This window comes from Perna viridis, chromosome 3 (assembly GCF_037379345.1).
Source record: "Perna viridis isolate PV_CMFRI_1.1 ecotype Kerala chromosome 3, ASM3737934v1, whole genome shotgun sequence".
In the NCBI taxonomy this organism is placed as follows: Eukaryota; Metazoa; Mollusca; class Bivalvia; order Mytilida; family Mytilidae; genus Perna; species Perna viridis.
In genome coordinates, this window is record NC_142447.1 from 13,068,731 (window position 1) to 13,089,477 (window position 20,747).

The window sequence follows — 20,747 nt, forward strand, 5'->3', positions numbered from 1 at the left end:
TGTGCTAAATTTATATGAACATGTCATACCTTCTCTTGTAATATTCTGCTTTAGTCAATTAACAACAAAAAGCTTATGACATGGAAAATATAACGTTATGGGGAGTAAGACTTTCTAAAACCTAGAACCCATACCAAATAATAAGTTCAAATATTGGTCCTAGAAAATCCTGTGTACTTTGAGCGACCGTAGAAAAAATATTACAAATATAAGTGTGATATTATAAAAATATGTAGAATGGACGTATCACGACGGATAGATTCAAGCAACGAGGATCAACTAAGATTCGAATTGGAATTCTATATTTCCATTCCATTACATAAACTCTTTAATTCGTGTGAACTGAAGAACAGTTGATGAGCATGCATGAAATCTTTTTCTATGAGGTAGGGCGTAGGGTAGAACAAATGAATTGGCTATCTTGCTCTTAACACGAACAACAGAATATTCAGGTCTTTTATCAGATCTGTCATAATTAAGACACAACGTAAATGATAGCACGGATATAAATCATCTTCTGAATCAAAATTTTATGCCAGGGCTATCAATGTGTCAAAATGAAGTTAAGGAGGTAGACCTAGGGTAAGGGACATAACTCTTGAAATCGGTGATGTATATGTATCATATTCAATTTTTACCAAAGCTTATCAAGCTTTCATTTGAAACAGAATGAAATCAATCCAAGTTACTTTGATGCTTACATGAGATTGATGTAACATGCTGAATACAAGCGTTCCAATGATTTATAAGAGTTGTGTCCCTTGCCATAGGTCTTCCTTCTGAATATTTGCATTATGCTTAATTACAACTTTTTTTCCAATAACGTTTTCGTAAATGGTCCGGTTTTTTAAGTGTCAGTCCCTTTACGATTCACCAGTCGGTGAAACATGGTATGAAAAAAACCCATCATTTTGATAGTATAATTTGATTATTTGCACCATCAGAATCGAGAAAAACAGGCAAGATTTTCATTATCGTGCTGGACCACTGAGTTACAATTTCATTGAAATGCTCTGAAAATGAACATTTCAAGGTCAGATAACTCTGTCAAAAACTTCATTTTCCTGACATTCTACTGAAAAATTTCTGAGAGAATTAAATAATGCAGAGATCAAATAATGGTCTTTTCAAATAAAGAAAGCATATTTGAGTGAAATCATATTGTTAGATCGGTAGGGTTTTGACATGCACTTACATTTAATCGTAATCTACTTCACCTGCGTCGGTTTTGGAATCGGTAAGTAGCGTTTTGTTGAAAATAAACCTATTGAGTGAAATTCGTGCATTCATGTGTAAGATACAGACATTTGCTGAAATTCCGATATCCCCTTTTATGCAATTTTTCTTCAAAGTATACTTTGATGATTGTGCCCTTCGTTTAAGTTTTACAATGTTTATAGCAATAGACGGAACAGCATTGGAGTATTTAATTGTAAAAAGTTTAAGATCAGGCCGAAAAAAATATCAAATAGTTCTTAATTTATAATTACCACCCTCGAGATTCATTTTTCTGCGCTAGAGATTGATTAATTACCGGTGATTTCAAATAATGACGAAAGTAACAGTGAGACGCACAAAAGTAGTCGCTTATCTCCTCTTCCAAATTTCTCCTTCATTGCGACTATTTTTATCATTGTAATTTACATTAATTTTATCATTTGAATTGAAGAACGGTTTTCCTTATTTTTGCAGTTTTTAAGTAATATCTTTAAAAAAAACTTTAGAAATAAACTTAATACATTTGATAAGGAATATTCAAGGAATGTCAACAAAATTCTTTACCTTTTTATACCTAATTTTCACAAAGTTGGCAAAGGTTGAATGAACCGTTGAAATGGATTATGAACATTATTAGGAACAATGAACACCTGAGCAGTAAGAATTAAACATCCCAAATAAGGAGAATGAATTGATATCCTAAACATAATAAAGACTCGTTTCGTGTCCACTAATATGTCCAAGTGTGTATGGTAATTGGAGCCTGTACGTACGATACGTATTAAAATCAAGAAATTTAAGCACTTCGTGACTATTTAGAACATAATTATGCTTTTGTTTTGGTCAACAAATACAATAAAACTAATTTATAAAGTTTTTACTTTTCTGTCTAAGAATAAGGCAAAATGTGTGTAAAGTGTAGCACATGAAAAAAAATACACTGAAATTTTAATGCATGATCCAAGCACTTATACTTTAGAACATCCAAAAATAACCATCAAAGTTTGCCCTTTTAAAATTTTGATTCTTCAAGTTTAATTGAAATGCACAAAGAAAAACATGGCGGGAAAATTTCCCCACACTTTTTCTCTATACAAGCAGTCAAAATATATCTACCTCAGCACTGTCCGTGCGGGACCCGATAGGGTAGTCAAGGACCTTAAGAAAACCCTCAGTCAGTGTGCCTCAGAAATGTATCACGATAAATTTAAATACCTTTTCGTTTGTTTTCTAGATTAATTGAATATATTTAGGCAAAATGACTAAATTGGCAAATGTGATGTGCCACCTGTTGTCTGATTCTTACACAGAATGGTACTGAAAACGTCTGTTGAATCTGATACTTTGTTAGTCTTTTCTTACTTTGTATGACTAGACGTAGCCAAAGGGGATGGGGATTCCGCCCAAATCACGAAGTTTTTACGATTTAAATGTTGTATTTCTTATGTATAAACATTGAAACACTCAAAAGTTTCATTTATAAAAATAAAATCTAATTAAATTTCACCTTTACTATAATTTCAAAGTAACAGTGAAACGTGTATTTATTTAAATTTGATTAAGCGTCATTCTCTGTAAGAATCAGGCAGTGAGTGAAACCTGGTATGAAAATCATTTTGATAGTGTAATTTGAATATTTGCATCATAAGAAACGAGGAGGAAAAAAGACAATATTTTCCATATAATGTTGGTGTATTGAGTTATAATGTCATTGAAATGCATTGAAAATGAACATTTCAAGGGCAGATAACTGCTGGAAACCTAATTTTTCTAACATTCTATTGACTAATTTCTGAGCAAAGCCAGTGACGCAGAAATCAAATAATGGTCTTAAAGTAAGTATAATTCACATTGGCCCTAAATGTATGTAATGAATTTGATTGTCGAAGAAAAGCTATAAAAATTATATGTATAAATATATTTAAGAATTGGGTGATAAAAATACCAATTTAATATTGTAATTTTCGGTATATGCATGGGAAGATGGACGTTCATAAATATACATTGTATAATACAGAAAAATTTTAGCAGGACATGCTAGTTTGTGTCTCATTTTTTGGGAAGTTTATGTTGCTAGTGCTTTTGTTTTTTTTTTGTGTGATGTTTTGTATTGTTTTTGTCAGTTCGTTTGTTTTTTTCTTATCTTCAGTTTTTATGTATAATCGTACTTTGTTCTAATTGCTACACTGTGTATAGAATACATAGATCTTGTTTGTGTTTTGTTTTCACGATTATGCCATTGCACTTGGATTTTTATGTATCTGACTTGTCTAAGATTGACGATTCGGGTTTTTTTTTTACCGATATTGGGTGGTCTACATTGAAAGAAGATAACGGTGTGTTCTATTTGATAAACAAATACCAAATATTTAAAACAGTAAATGGCAACATAATGAACATTTGCTATTGACGGAAAAAAAACAATATCAATATAATGTCGATGTAAAGTACGACAACTCTTTTATTAGGTTAAAAAAATAAATGGTATATAACAATATAAACGACAAAATATATTTCACACCCCCTTTCTCATTGAGATATAAAAGAGACAAACAATAAATGAGAATATTACAAAAAAGTAGAGCAAACATTTAAAAAATTGTTTTTGTCTTTTCTGCTGGAACTAATATAATTCATAACTATTTGCAATCTGGTTAAATTGTTATTCGAATTCGCCTTTCTTCAATAACAACTCGTATATTCACTATAGACATCCCGTTGAAAGTCGTGTCAGGAGTTATTGTGGTTATTACATAACCAAAATTAATCCGACGATTAAACGACTCGATTACAGAACAGCTCAAATAGAACCATTTTTTCCGGAGATTTCATTTTCGCTATATTCACAGGAGCAAAAATAAAAACACTCCAATTATTGACCTCAAACATTTATAGAGTTACTTTTCCTAATGCTGTCGCATATAATAGAATTTCTCCTATATAAAATCGCCCATTTTTACATCAAAACCGTTTAATTTTCCACTCGCAAATACAATTCACGCTACCACAAGATAAAAAACGAAATATTTTTTTAAATCTGAACATAAACTGCAATAATGTTGTCAGGTCTGTTACAAGTGGACTAGAAGTAAACACTAATTGAATGTTGTTAGATCCGTTACGGGTGGACTGGACGTAAGCTCCAATGGGATGCTGCTAGAACTGTTATGTGTGAATCTACCAGCAGAGCTACTAAGAAGAATTGATATTTTCTAAAGATTTCTAATCACTTGTGATATTGCTTTAACTTATTCTATGGGTGTAAGGATATACGCATAAATAATCAAAATATAGTCAAATAAATTAACATTATTACAGAGTATTTTATGGCAAACTAAAGTGGACAAAAATGAGTATTTTCTAATATTAAAAAAATGATTTTGTAATGTTACAAATTCATTTTCTAATATTACAAATTATATTTCTTATATCACAAAACACTTCTTTAATATTAAAAAATCATTTTTAATATTAAAAATTCAATTGAATTTCTAATGTTAGGAAATGGGTTTGTTGTATTCAATTACGATTTTTTTTTAAATTAGAAAATCTTTTTTATATTATTAAAAAATGTGACTGATTTTGCAATATTGCAAAGTGATTTTCTAATATTACAAATTCAATTTGTAATACTACAAAATGTGTGATGCTTTGTAATATCACTAAATCAGGAATTTGTAATATTAGAAAACGAATTTTAATATTACAAAATGAATTTCTAATATTAAAAAATCTTTTCTAATATTAAAAACATGATTTTGTAATATTAAAAATTCATTTTCTAATAATACAAAATACTGTTTTTGTCCACTTTGGCTTGCCATAGTATTTCACTCAGATGAAAGATCCTCTTAATTTGATAATGACGTGGAGAAGGACGTTGGCGATTTTGACATTGACCTTGAACCATGCTTCTTTAATTCTGTGTGAAATCTTGACTTGAATAAATCTAACACACGTTCATTCCATATATAAGACGAGAAAATGAACAATCCCGTCAGCATGCTACAGATGGAAATCAAAACTGAGAAAAACGATTCCGGAAGAAACGCATCAACCAACTGGAAAATCCAAGAGCACCCAGTTAGAGTAAAGAGCTTAAAGTAAATTATAATATCGTTCCTTTTCTGTTTTGTTGAACTGTCGTCGGAAAGTTTAGGCCTGTTACAGATATGGTAAAGGGCAATTAAAAACATGAACAGGTTCGATATCAATATTAAACCTATTGGACACAACAACGCAAAAATTGCAGCTGTTTTTAGGATGATAAAACACATATCTCCGCCGTAGCCAATAGAAAGGTGGTCTTCAACAAAAAATGTAGTTAATATATTACTAGCAACAATAACTGCTGGAATCCCAAACACACAAGTTGAATACTTGCATAATAAATTTGTGTTTTTATCTGAAACACTTGAAACTTTAGCTGTAAAAACTCGAAAAACATGGAAAGTACAAATATTAAAAGATGTAAAAACGCATAAAAAGAAATAATGATGAAGAACCCCAAAAAGCTGGCATAATATTAAGTTTTTAATGCCTGACATTCTGACTAAATACAAAACATCATTTAGAATAAGCGAAAATACAAGGATCATATTATTGACACCTGGAAGAGTTCGAAGTGTACTTAGTAACACATAGGTAATAAATGTCATAATCAAACACACCAAAGATATCGTACTACATAGGTACTGCAGAATAGTAGTTGCAGATACTTGGTCCTTTACAGCGAATTTAGATGTTATTTCAAGATATCTTTTAGAACAGACTCGTATATTATTCTTGACCTTAAGATATTCATGTGGATCAATCGAATATCCATTAACAACGACACGTCTATCATTTTCTTCGATATACTCCGAAGATTTAAATTCTACTTGGGTACAATACAGAAGATCATTAACTCTATACGCAATACCAGAATCCTTTGTTCCAAATTTGTTGACAATACAACCGTCTGCTAGGGACATGCTATTGGTCCATGTCGGCATGTCAAATGCTATATGGTTCTTTTTTAAAGTGACATTTAATATAACACTAGAGTTGACATCATTGCTGTGTGTCATGGAGTATTCATTAAGCTGGAAGGATGAGTCAAGCATTCGTAGTAGAATGTTTTCAACGAGGGGTCTATTAACTTGATACTTTAGACAAAAAGCGAAATACAAATATCCACTGAATATATCAGGTGCCTCGTTACATGGTATGTCTGAAATCATATATTGATCAATGTTGAAGTAATTTTTATGTCCTAGACTTTCTTGCATAAATGTACCTTTATTGATTAGGCTCATTAAGTCATGTGTACTCCTGGAATTCCTGATTTTCAATACTGTAACTGTATACTCAACTGCAAAAACGTAACAGAGTTTGGAACTGTAATGTAAAAACGGAATGCAAGAATTGTTTACCAGTATTTTCCCTGGAATACATTTTAAGTCTCTGCACTCATCCTGAAAATTAACGTTAAAGAAATCAATAACTTTCCTTCCTAATAACTATGAAAAATAACATAAAATAAAATACAATGAATGCGGGGATTTAAACGTATGTCTCGTCTATGAGTATCTTGAGGAAGATCATCTAAATATCGCAGAAAATACCGAAGCGTGAACTGTGGGACATTTTAAATAAGACAAATCCAAATACATGGCCAGAACGTGAAAACAGGAAAGAAAAGCGACCTATATACGCAATGTAGCCAACAGACTAAAATACATTATATATATATATATATATATATATCGGATCAAATTGATACAGGGAACTCGTACCGCTGTGACATCTATGGCAACACCGAGTGGTCTAGGGCGCTGGACTTAGTGCAGGCGGTGTTGCCATAGATGTCACAGCGGTACGAGTTCGAGTCCCGCGGAGGGAACGACAAAAATTTGCTTCGCAAATTTGACAGTTCTAACATCGTTGGGAATTTTTCAGACCCTTCTATAAGTTTGCGTTATCTTCCCTGTATCAATTTGATCCGATGGAGCAGTGTAGAGAATAGAGTCGTCACATTCTGAGACGTTGTATAATATTGATTTGTTGTGACATGCATCATTAATTTGATCCTCTATTCTACATAATAACACCTAGATGAACTGTCCCGTACTACAATACATCGTGTACTAAGTTACATCCCTAGATTAATCCTACGAGTAGGAATCACGCGGCCAGCGAAAGCTATATATTAATATAGCCTAGCTGGCCGAGTGGTCTAGAGCGCTGGACTTAGTGCAGGTGGTGTTGCCATAGATGTCACAGCGGTACGAGTTCGAGTCCCGCGGAGGGAACGACAAAAATTTGCTTCGCAAATTTGACAGTTCTAACATCGTTGGGAATTTTCAGACCCTTATATATATACTCTCTAATACATTTTGTGTTTGAAGAGTCGCATTGACATGTTGGCCAATATATATTGTGCTGGAAGAGTACCCATTAACATGTGGCCGATACATACGTTATATTGTTAAGAGTGGCATTGACATGTGGCCAATACATCTAGTGTTTTCGATTAAAACAAATGTTTTGGTTAGGATTTTTTAGTTTCAAATGAGAATGAGCGTTTCCATATAAAAACCTAAAATGCTTACCAGTGTTGAATCGTACAACTGATCTTCGGTGCAAGATTTTGAGGTTATACTAGTTACTGATTTCTTGAAGGAGGATAAGGAAAACATTGATCTGTATCCCAAATCCCCACCTTTTGTGTTTGAACAGACATCACAAAATACCATTTCCACGGAAAGTCCAGATTTTAACGTATTCCGCTTGCATTTATGACTTGACAAATCGTACATGGGCCCAAAATCGGACAAGCACATATCCCAAATATTAAAAATACCACTGCAGTAATAACAAAATACATTATAGTATCCTTTGTAAGCAAGAAGGAAATTGTCCTCAAGCTGCAAACATCCCTTTTCCAATATGTGACCTCCTAAACCAGTAACATTACATTTTCGAATTAGATTTTGTTTACGGTTGCATGTTACGTCAAAATGTTGCTGTTCAACTTTAAAGCTACAATTTCTCCCAGCAGATTCGTTCTGGAGCTGCTCTAAGGTGAAGAATATACTGAATACTTCAATTTTTGGACAAGAAATCCGGTACTGCCATTGGCGAACAAGGGGTTCAGTGCTTATTACGTCATAATAATAGTAATCATAATTAGTAAAATAGTCACTTAAGTTGTAGCCACCTATAATATAATCATTCTCACAATGACGAATAAAAACAAGAAAATCATGAGTGTTGTCATCTGCGCTTATGTTATGGTATATGATGTTTTCAATTAGTTCAGTGCTATCATTGACATGACCAAGGTAGGAATATACATTCTTGTAAGGATATGTACTTTGATCGAATGGAGCTTCCATACATGCGTTGTAATAGAAACTGTGTGGATGGCAAAATGTGATGACGTCCATTACTCCAGTTGGAGGATTACACATATAACAAAAGACATTCTTGAACATCCCCGAGCGTTGGTCAATGCGATGACATGCTTCTTCTATAGCATTATCATAGCTGAACCACGTACCAGTTCTATTGCATGACGTAAATATGATATGGGGATCATCAAAACACGGCTTAACGAAAATATCAGGATCGGCAATTTTAGTGCTAATTGTGCAATTGTTCTGAACAACAGTTTCAATAAGTTCATCCAAAGAACTCAATATATTAAAGTCAGTTAATACTGAGCAATTGAAATGAAGATTCCAGTCGGCAAACTCTCCTTTATTCATATGACACATGGCGCAATACAAATTGGCATATGTGACGTAATTGATTTTCGATGTAACAGGAAGTGATGTCATCCGATCTAATAAGTTTGATTGGTTACATTTCCTAGATATTTCAGTCCCAGCTGAAGGTGGACAAGATGTTATCATTTTGTATTTACGTTTTGACATGTTTTGATATGTAGGCTGTATGATAATTTCATCGACACACACCTCATTTGGAAGTTTGACGAGATGATCGACGCAGCATTTTCCAGTAATGACACAATCGTTTGCACATATACAACTACCACAAATGGCAGGAATACCGTGGTTAATTACAAGATATTCATTGGCATATGTTTCACATAAGCGTGGACCACAAAGACTCAGGTATTTCCAAAAGAAGTCCGAATTCGAAAACTTCGATGCCTCCACAGAACCTCTATTGCTTTGTTTTGTACAAGTAGAAAAATGTTTGTTGAATATTGTAAATACCAATACTGAAAAGGTTACAAAAGTTAATCCAACCATTATGTTATAAAGCTACGTAACTTGTGAACCAAACTCTATATTACGGAATCATTCGCCCATTAAAAATATCCTTATATCTCATTTATGAATAGTGGTTCAATGTCTCTGGGGTGTTTTGATTAATCCAGATTTGTGTATACCATTACTTTAAAATTATACACAACTTTTCCATAATTGTCATCTCATTTATTTTCACTGTTTTGGAAATCGAGATATAAATAGTGATATATTCGATTTTATTTGAAAGAAAATTGAGTTGAAGCGAGGCAACTGAAATCTAGGATCACCCTATCTAATTGTGGTTTTGTACGATTTTGTGTTATGTTGATCACTCGTGATTGGATAAAATCATGCAAGAAATATAGTTCGATACAAAATTTAATTTCTTTACCCACAATATGAATAAGCAAAATCATACAAAAATGTTATAAACTCTCGTGACCGTCTACGGTTAGACAGTCAGTAGATCTGTTTGGGTATTTGGCTGACGCCTTACTCTCCAACAAAATCTACTGACTGTATAAATAATCATAGACGGTCATATGGTAGCTTAGAGCCTATAATATACTAGTGGGGCTCAATTTTTGATAATGGGAGCAAGTCCTCGTGTTCTATGTAACTGATATGATCTACCTTGAAAGCATAAGGAATGAATTCTTACAAAATTTAGTTCGTGACATTGTGTAATATAGTAATAATCAGTGGTGGATCCAGAGGGGGTGCAGGAGATTGGCACCACCCTTTTCATTGAAAAATTTGTTATTGTTACGTAAAATCAGCAAAAAATAAAAGTCCTAACACCCACCCTTTTCCTGAGGAACCTCGGCTTCGCCCCTCCTTTTTTGAAGTGTTTGGATCCGGCCCTGATTATAACTAAATATATCCACTCTATAAGCAACGTTGGTATTTTACTTTGCCATTGTTGTGATGTGACAATAGACTTTGAATACATTTTAATGAAAAGGAGACCATGCAATCAATTAATCATGCAGTGACCAATTACTGCATGTAGGACTGAATGGAAGAGTAATCGAGGGAACCAAAGTTCTAGCGGAACCATTGATAGGTCTTATTTTAATTATAATGTCATTGGGACATTGTATATATTGAACACACTTGTATCAAATAAAATATGTTCACTAATAGCTTCTGATGAAATCGTCAATATCACAATTCCGCTTATGTTAAAGTCACTTAAATTTTTAATTCTAACATTAAAATATTCAACTCCTGATGGACGCAAAATCTAATTTCTTGCCTCCACTCGTGGCTACTCAAGACCTGTTATTGACCACATATTGTGCTTGCTTCCGTGGATATAGCGATTTTTCTCAAATATGGTGATGATTCATCAAAATTTTTGAGTAAAATCAGTGAGGAAAGTCAGGATTTTATATCAAATGGGGCATAGTATATATAGGATGTTCGATGAGGACAAGCGATGAGTGTCTAAGGCCAACGGGATGTAATTCTAGAATAAAAAACAAATACTATATTTAAAAAAAGATGGCCGACGCAGTTTTTCGAACGCCGCTATGTTACCAGTATCTGACCAATTGGGAAGCAGAATTGGATCAGGTTGCGTTTCCATGGCAGAGCGTCTTTAAGATCAAACGTAAAAAGCGAAATTTTACCGACTGCATCGGAAAAATCAAGGAAAATATATTTTGTTAAATCCATGGTATACCTACAGACTCCATAAAGCATTTTGACGCAACACTTTTAAGCTAAGAATGTGTTTATATTCAAACTGATAATATTATACCATTGACTTTTTTTTTAATGTAAAAAAACTTGCTTGAAGTGCTTGATAAATTACATGCCCGTGTGGGTTCTTTCGAATTTGTTTAAAGTTCTGATTTTTTTCTACCCTATACACAACACATTCCATATAATTTCATAAAACAAAAATTCGCATATCTTATCGAATGCTCCGTTGATAAACCGGATGTGACTATATTTGCTCGAATTCTTGAAGATCATTTTTTTAGTAACGAAAAACCTAAAAACTACGTTCATTGGAATTCTATTCATATGCTTACTAGCACTCGAATTCCTGTTAGACAACATTTTCGTTTGCTTTGGCGATTCCGTTTATTATCAAGTTATTGCAATTCCCATGGGGACCGATTGCGCACCACTTATTTCGGACCAATTAATACTTTGGCTCTTAACAGCAACGACTTCAATATTTATACTAAAGATATAATTATATCTTGGAGAACTTTCTTTGAATAAAACATTTACTGATAATAAAGAATGTGCGTTTCTTGATCAATACCGGTAGTATACGACAAATGAATGATATATTTTTTTCATAGGGTATGTAAGTCTCGTTCTAGTTTCATTTTCTTTACCGGAATTTACGACGTAGAACGTATTGAAAACCGAAGACCGATCTGCATTTTATTGTTTACTTCCGGGTACTCGAAACACTGTATAACAATGCAAAATCAAAAAAGACTTACATACCCTATTTCCCAATGGTTAACCATCAAGTTGCAGATGGCGGCGTTCCTTTGTCACCATCGTATGGTTTTTATATATCACAATTTTTCGATTTGCTAGTATTTGTAACAATGTTTCAGATTTCAACGAAAGAAATCTTTATATAACCGGGAAATTACTATATCAAAGTTTCCAATATCACAAACTCGTAAAAATATTCACATTTTTTTCAATCGCTCTTGTACTGGTAAACGAAAAGGCTATTAATACGTGCGGGTATCTTCCATTCTACATTTTATGGCAATATTCTTTAAAAAAAACACACAGAAAGCTCAGTACTTTTTTGACTAAACCGTTGATTAGGGTATTGTTGTCAAATTGTTAAAGATAGCATTTTTGGGTTAACGTTGATTTGCACATAGGATTTTTACATAGAAACTGACACACTATATACATGTACTTAAAAGCAGTTTTCGTTATGACATGGGTTGTGTCCATTTTGTATTACTTAGGATGTACCGTGGTTCTCAACCCAGCAAGAGAAGAATTGGGATTCATATTACATGCGGTGATGATTTAACTTTTTGTTGGTTTAAATTGGTCTGGAGCTGGCATGTCAGTTAACTGCTAGTAGTCCTTTGTTTATGCATTTGTGTAACGTATAATCAGTTTCTTTATGTTTTAACGAGGGGCTCAGACCCTTTTGAACTGATTTTTAGGCATGTTTAATGGTGTAATATTTTGCACAGTGGTCAGTTTTAAAGGGGGAGGATTGTGATCAATGATCTTTAACCCCGCCTGCATTTTTTGCTCCCTTTGAGTAATCAAGGGAAACTAGCGGGAATCAAAAGAATATAATTCAGGGACAAAGACCAGAGATGGAAAACAAACACACAAAACAAAGAACGAACATAAAATAACCAAAATAATACGTACAAAGAAACAAACGTAAATGAGAAACTCGGACTCAGTTGGGAGCATAGACCAGGTGCACCGGTAGGGAATTTCTGACGTCTGTATGTCTTGTTTCGTTTTCACCTTCAATTTACTTTATGTTGCTGGAGTATATAAAGGCAAGTATTTCACCGAACCTATGAATAATGTTTTTCGGCCAGTTGCAGCCTGCCCATTGGTGTGAATGTTTCCTCGTTCATTGAAGACCCATGGGTAGCCTTGAGCTGATATTTCCCTTCCCGTTGTTGTTGTTGTCTCTGACTAATTCACCATCTATACTACTAATAATTGTACGATGCATGACAAAAATTGTCATTGCCACCGAAAATCTGTTGACGAATATAACAAGAAGATCGATATTTTGCAGAAATTTGAACTTAATATTCTGATCTTAGAAAATATGCAAGGCTCTAGGTTTAACGGTTTGTCTATATATCGTAATAGGACGACAAAACGCTTTTGGTCGTAAAGTTTTAAAATATGAACATTTCATTTGAATGATGTTTTTCGTCCAATGTCGTGAAAACGGCCGAAATGTAAATTGTGTATGTGATAAAAAAAAAATAAAATAAAAAGACCAAATGATAATCATTGGAAGAATGTGTCGGAATGCTATACGTCATTCGCATCGCATGCAACCAAAACAGCGTGAACAGTGATTTTGCTACACATTTTGTGAGAATATTTTAATTTTCGTCATGCAGTCCCATTAAAGTTAAGTTAAGTTTAGAACTTGTGTTAATCAATATTTAGATGCCGATTAAAAGGCTTTGAGGTGTTTAATTTTGAAACGTATGAAAGTTTTAAGTAGGTCAATGAGTGTCAATGCTACATCTGTTGTCAAAGACCCCGATGAATCCAAAATATTGTCTACTATACAGGACAAAGCCCCAAAAGCCTTGTCTTTGTGCTGCAAAACGCACTACAACCAATGTTTATTATCGGATGTAGAAGTAGAAAATAGTAGCAGTAATAAGACCTACACTGCTACCACGCTCTCCTACGAAGAAATAGTGGAAAACCATAAATCCGTGCTGTCCTCTTTTGGTCTCTCTACTAAAGACGATGATTGTGATCTACCGTCAATGTACTGGATTTCTAAACTGCATAAGAATCCATACAAACAACGCCACATATCTGGATCTGCAAAATGTACCACTACACCTCTTTCATCACTTTTAATTTCTATACTCACAGCTGCCAAAAAGGGTCTCCAGTTCCACCACAACACGTGTCGCCCATGTAGTGGTACTTATTCAATATGGATCCTCGAAAATTTGAAAGATCTTCTGGAAATCCTCAATTCAGGATTATTATCATAATACAATAACATTAAATCTATGATTTTTCAACCCTTTATATTTCTATTCCTCATACTCAGTTAAAATCCAGACTCAAAAATGATTATACATCGTTGTTACTCCAGAAAAGACGGAACACCTAGGTACAGATACGTAGTATTTGGTAGAGATTCCTCCCGCTTCGTAAAAAACGATTCCAAATCTTCTTCTAAATATACGAAGATGTTTTCAAAATGCTGGAATTTTTATTGACTACATATTTGTCCAGTGTGGTGGACGCATTTTTTCAACAAACGGTCGGCATTCCAATGGAAATAAATTGTGTTCCTCTACTCAATGACCTTTTTCTTCACTTTCATGAGGCTGACTTTGTAGCTAATTTGATCCAAAGGAAAGGAACATCGTGTAGCCATATCCTTTGATCTCAGTTTCCGCTATATAGATGAGGTATTATCGTTAAACAATCCTAGCTTCGGAGATTTGATACATCGCATTTAACCAAAAAAATGAGATAAAGGACACTACAGACACAGTAAAGTCGGTCATATCTTGACCCTACATTTAGAGATCGTTGGAAAAGGAAAACTATTGACCAAACTAAATGACCAACGTTATGACTTTTCATTCTGTAGTGTTAACTTTCCTTCATCTGTGGCAACATCCCTTCAGCACTTGCGTATGGCGGTTTCATATCATAATTCAACCGTTATACCAGGGTTTGCCTAACTACACAAGCTTTTTTGTACCGCGCTAGACTTCTTACAATTAGTCTTCTTGTACAGAGTTATGGTGCTGAAGAATTCAATCATCACTCAAAAGTTTTTGTAAGGTCGTCATCATGAATTCGTGGATCGGTATGGTGTACCCATCTGCATCATGAGAACCGATTTGTTCAATGTCATAGTTTCGCTTTCCTCTTTCCCTGGTTTGACTTTCATGAGCAACTCGGCGGGTGTTTCTAGAAAAGCAGAGGACGCTACCCTAAAGGTGCACCTGGTCCATGCTCACAATTTTTAGTGGAGTCGAGTTGCCAATTTACTTTTGTTTCTTTGTAAGTACTATTTTGGTTATCATATTTTTTGCTGTGTGTGTATGTTTTTCCTGTCTGGTCTTAACCCCTGGATTACGTTCTTTTGATTTCCGCTAGGATCTTGGTTCCCGGTATGATTAATCTTTCATTCTGGTGGCCTTATATGGACATTCATTATCTCATATATACATAAAGCGGGCGTCAGTTGACAGTCAGTCTCGGCATATGACAGATGATGATGTTGGTGATGATGATGGCGATGATGGCAACTCATTCAGTGAGGAAAGCAGGGATCGAGAAACGTTAACTTTATATGTGTTGCAATAAATAAATGGTATTAAAACAGAAGAGCTAGAATATTACATGCAAAGAATATCTTCATAAATAAGGGGTGTCTTTTTTTAAACAAGAGGGGTATATATATATTTTTTTTCTGTGTTCATTGGTCAGAGCACAGGGGCTTGCTCCCACTATCAAATATAGACAAACTAATAAACTAGATTCTGACTGCATATTTCATAGTGAGAGAAAGCCCCTGTGGTCAGAGGCCCTGTCGGTAAGAAATGATCTACACTCATTGTATCATATTCATATAAATATATACGAATTGCGTTGCTACAAGATTTCAGTCATCACTACAGAAGTTTTATGGTCCTCATCGTGAACTCGTACACCGTTACGGTGTATCCATCTGCACCATGAAAACTGATTTGTTCAACGTGTGATAGGTTTACTTTCCTCTTTTAGTCTACCCTACCGTTACATCTAGTCCATCGTCGGCTCCCAGTTTTTAGTGGAGCCCGAGTTGCTCATTTACTTTTGTTACTTTAAATGCAATATTTTTTGTTAATTTTTTATTCATTATTGTTTGTGTCTGTTTTCCATGTCTGGTATTTGTCCCTGGATTACATTCGTTTGATTTCCGTATAGAGAATATATAAATCCTCGATTTCTGCTAGAATCATGGTCCCCTTCATTGCTCATTCACAGTATGTTATTTGCCATTTACACAAACATGTATTACTAATTATAAACGCGAAAATATTTCTTTTTATGTTTTTGAATCAATATCAGTGACAAAGAAAACGTTTCTCTTTGTCATTGTAAATGAATAGAATAAATGAACATGCTCGCACTTGCTATTGGGTTATGTCCCCTTCTGCTAATCACATTTCCGTAATTTTCCGGAGGATTAACCGGAAGTTGAAGGGAATTCCGTTCATTTCCAGCTTCAACCTGTTTGGATTAACATGAAATTAAAAAAATCCTGTACATAGTGAGTGTCTTTTACCGTTACTTCAATTATATGGAATTTGTAGTCTCGTCTGCTTTATAATCGTTGGGGAATCCCTTCATGACGTATTCACGGAAATTTTATATATGGCGGCGCGAATTCTATTCGAGTCACGTGATCAAATGATATTGTGAGACCATTTCCAGGTAAAATCGGGTTCCCTGGTAAAATTTTGTTATTGATTGACTTTTTCCTTTATTTGAATCTTTTACTTTCTCATGAACTATGTGTTTGCATAATGTGTCCATGTGAAAACATGTTTTTGTCGAAATTTCCATTGTCTAATTTATTTTGCGTGTGTGAATGACGAAAGAAATCCAGCATGGCGTCACATGGTTTCCTCTTTGGTTACTAATCAAATCTTTTCAGGGTATAGAATTAAATATCACAAGTACCGTTTATTAGATTCGTTTATTTCAATTTTATATGAATTGGCTGCCTTATTCTTCCATTTTTTAACCCTTTTTGTTGTCACGAGAATAAAATACTTCCCGTTTCTGATGTCAACATTTGACACTCGGACCAGACGATAATCTTATTTTCTCTCAGAAAATTCCCTATTCATCGAAAATGTTTTGCAATCCTTTTCCCATAGTACTATTATGTAAAACAGTTTTATCAAAGGAAGTGTCTTCGGCTACCCATGTTTTTTAGTTGGACTGTAGTGTGCTGTTCTTGTACAACTTTTATCATGAAGATGCTGACACAGGAATTAACTTGTACAAATGAAATGCAAACCCATTTAATGATGCACATGAAATAACCCTTATTTGTAGCTGTCACACTTGCAAATGTTTATAATTTCCGAGAAATGATTACGGATTAGACTGCCATTGATAATTTGCTTTGCTTTCATTTCAGTATCTGATTTGTATATAGTGTTGTGTAAATAAGTGTACAGGATGAGTGCTGCGGTGTCTTCATCGCGGGGGAACACGCGATCTTCGAAGGAGAAACATGGTAAATCCACCCCACAAACACAAACGAAAGCTGAGGGCCCTCCTCAGAAAATTCAGGTAAGGAAGTCACAATGTATATGTTTACCACCCTTGAACCATTAATAATTAATTATAGTGTTGATGGTATGACTATTGAAACTTTCATTACCATGCAAGACAATAAATTATTATTATAATTCATGGGTGATGGAAGGGCATTCCCTTTAATTTTCCCATTTTTGTTTCAGAGTTATGGAACTCCAAAATTTGAGAAAGAGTTTTAAAGTGTAAAAACTAAAGTTTAAAAGTTCATGCTCCTCAATTTTGTAAAAAGAAAGTACTGGTAGTGGTAGGCAAATTAGTAAGAAAAAATGTCTGAATGGGGAGTCGAGTCCTTGGTTGGGCTTATTAAAATGATGCTTTGACCATCCTTTCTGTAAGACCGACTGTATGTTCATTTAAGGTTCCAAAACCATGGATTTGAGTTAACATTTTACTTATTTTCACAGGCGACTCCCGAACAGATTAGGCTTGCACAGCTGACAAATGATACCAACTCATTAGATGAGACAGCATTTAAACAAAAAGTTAAACAGGTACATGTTTACATACTTGTAATACCATTATATAACCTGTAGCTCTATGTCTTTATCTACTAACTTTTAAAAATTATGAGGGCTAGTTATTGCAGTCATCACAAATTCATACATATTCAGAAATTAGTGGACATTTGGTCCCCCAAATATTTGACTGAAGCAGCCTTTACTGGGTCAAAAAATTTTGCTGTAATTTCAGTTCCAACATGGTTTTAGATGTTAGAAAGAGTAAGGGTTTGTTCACTGATTTGGTTCCAGATCAGTGTCAGACTTCTGCTGGAAAATGAGTTTATTTCAGTCAGAGACTTCCTGTAGTCAAATATAGCTAAAGATTGATTTAAAATACTTGTATGTATAAGTAAGCACAAATTGCAGTGTTCAGTCTTTTAAACAAAAGAGCTTTTGAGACAGATTGAATGAACAGTACATGATGCAGATAACTCTTGTACAAATTCAATCATAGCCTTAAGGAATCCTTTACAATTTACAATGTAGGCATACTATTGACATCAAGATGTTTTTAGACTAATTAAACAATACCTAAATGCTCTTGACTTAGATACTTGAATGATTAAAGTAAATCTCTTAATGAGGATAATGCTAGGTCTGCTTAAAATAGAAAAATCGGTAAAAACTGAAGAGTCAGCAGTGGGATTATTTAAATACATCAAAATCCAAAAACATGGCCTAAATGTGAACACACAAAACGGGCAATCTACAGATATTACAGATTTTTTTTTTTTGTGACGAGTGTAAGGTCAAGTCCAAATTTTGCTTTTGTTTATCTTAAATTGCAGTCATTTTTGGCAGAATTTCATAGTGAAAATCAGGTTATAGTATGGTGAATGTTAGGAGGGTAGGCAGAAATTATTTTTGTAACACTTTTCCTGGCAACTACTAATATCCCTTGGTATTTGGTATACAGCATCAGGTACGGGTCCCATATTGTTGAATCTGATTTCAAGCCTGTCTGTTATCTACTTTTTGTTCAATGAAATTCTGCCATTTCTGTCTTTGACCCATTATTGTAACGAAAGTTCAGGCTTTGTTATTCACAATTCTAATTATAACACTGGAAAGTCTAGTTTGCTGTCAGTTTGACTGCTAGTTGATATCACTTGATGGTTTTATACTTAGTTATTACTAATGTAGTACTGGGGATTTAAGACGTAACTGGTCATATGAACACATTTAGTGGACAGGAAAGTGCTAGAGCCAAAAAAAATGTTATGCTTCCGGTCACCCTACCAACCATCCTTCGGAGACCCTACCCAAAAGGTTTTACTTACAATCTTGAATAAAAGCCTGCCTACTGTCTTGAAGGGAAAAAAAGAAAATAAAGGTTAGGTTTTTGTTCTTTATTTTTTTTTCCATTCTAGATGGGAAAACGAAGACATACTGCTGTTTGTATTTAGAATTGATTTTAAAAACACGTGTGCTCTTGGTCATGGACTTGCATGTAGTCTATTACATGTTTAATCTTTGCAGATTGGTTTTTATTGTATTCTGAGTTGGGTGTCTCACTTATTTATTGTATTATGAATTGGCTGTCTCACTTATTTCAAAATTTAAAATAATAAAAATAAAAGTTTTTAAAAACCCTTTATATCAACCCTGCAAAATTTTAGAGGGGTGATCGTAAACAAATCATTTTTTTCTGGCCTTGTCATTTTTGTATTTATCATGAGTTTTATTTGTTTATTTTAAATCTAGGTGATGGATATCACTGGTATAACAGAAGAATTAGAAGTAGCTATAGCTTTACAGGACTGTAGTAATGACACAGAGAAAGCAATTAACATGTTGATAGAAGGCAATATGATGCAGGTAAATAGCAAAAATTTTTTTATTTTAGTCAACACTGTGTATAAATGTACATGTAGTTGAAATAGTGTGGTTTGCAGGATTTTTGAAAACTTCATGGATTAAATTAGGAGAATTTGTATTAATCTAGTTCATTTTGGACCTCACTCAATAATTTGTTGCATGTTAAAAAGCAGTGAACCAATGCTGAAAGCAGGAATCAAATGCCAAATGTGTGCTCTTTACATGCATAATATAAGGTAAGATTGTTAAGTTATCATCTTTAAAATCAAGTGATATTATCATTTTTGTTTAATATTTTAGGGTGAATGGAAAGAAACAGGAAAAAAAAAGAAGAAGGCTCCTCCGCCAACAAAATCAGAGCCATCTACAAATCATGTTGATGAAAAGACAGAGGAACCAGAACAAACACCAGAGAGAGAAAAGATTCCAGACAAAGACCGGTCAGAAAATATTTCAAGGAGAGGAAGGCGGTATGACAACAGATATGATTCCAGACCACCACGTTTAGCTGCCCGAGGAAGGGGAAGAGATAGACCAAATAGAGACAATAATATAAATAATGACAATGATGCTGGAGAATTTGGTGGAACCTTTGGACAGGAAAGAGGCTTTGATGGTCGTGGGCGTGGTAGAGGAAGAGGAGGAAGGGGTAAGGATATCAATCTTATTTAAATTTGAATATTCTATTACTCTTCACTCGATACAAGATCTAACATTCCTCATTTATAATAAGCTTTCAAAAGATTTCCATACATTCCAGTGTTGTTAGGTGTCATGATATGTATGATTTAGAAGTGAAAGTTCTGTCCGTTTCAAACTTCATGCAAGGATGTAATCGAAGATCTTATTTTGATGGGGTAGTTTGGATATGAAATTTCAA

The 20,747-nt window shown here is 34.0% G+C and overlaps 1 protein-coding gene across 9 annotated transcripts in view; it reads left to right on the forward strand.

Moving 5' to 3' along the window:
- The first annotated feature begins 16,569 nt into the window (after positions 1–16,569).
- Positions 16,570–20,747, forward strand: part of LOC148621066 (uncharacterized) — a 30,443-nt gene continuing 26,265 nt past the window's right edge. For 5 of the 9 annotated variants that reach the window (XM_088575084.1, XM_088575087.1, XM_088575091.1 and 2 more), the window contains exons 1-5: positions 16,571–16,652; positions 17,368–17,522; positions 17,954–18,040; positions 19,754–19,867; positions 20,168–20,516. In XM_088575084.1, the coding sequence (XP_088431210.1) occupies positions 17,409–17,522; positions 17,954–18,040; positions 19,754–19,867; positions 20,168–20,516 (664 nt within the window). In that variant the 5' untranslated portion in view covers positions 16,571–16,652; positions 17,368–17,408. Of the gene's footprint in view, positions 16,671–16,737; positions 16,877–17,367; positions 17,523–17,953; positions 18,041–19,753; positions 19,868–20,167; positions 20,517–20,747 lie in introns of those variants that run through there. The other 4 variants (XM_088575085.1, XM_088575090.1, XM_088575092.1 and 1 more) reach the window with 3 other exon arrangements.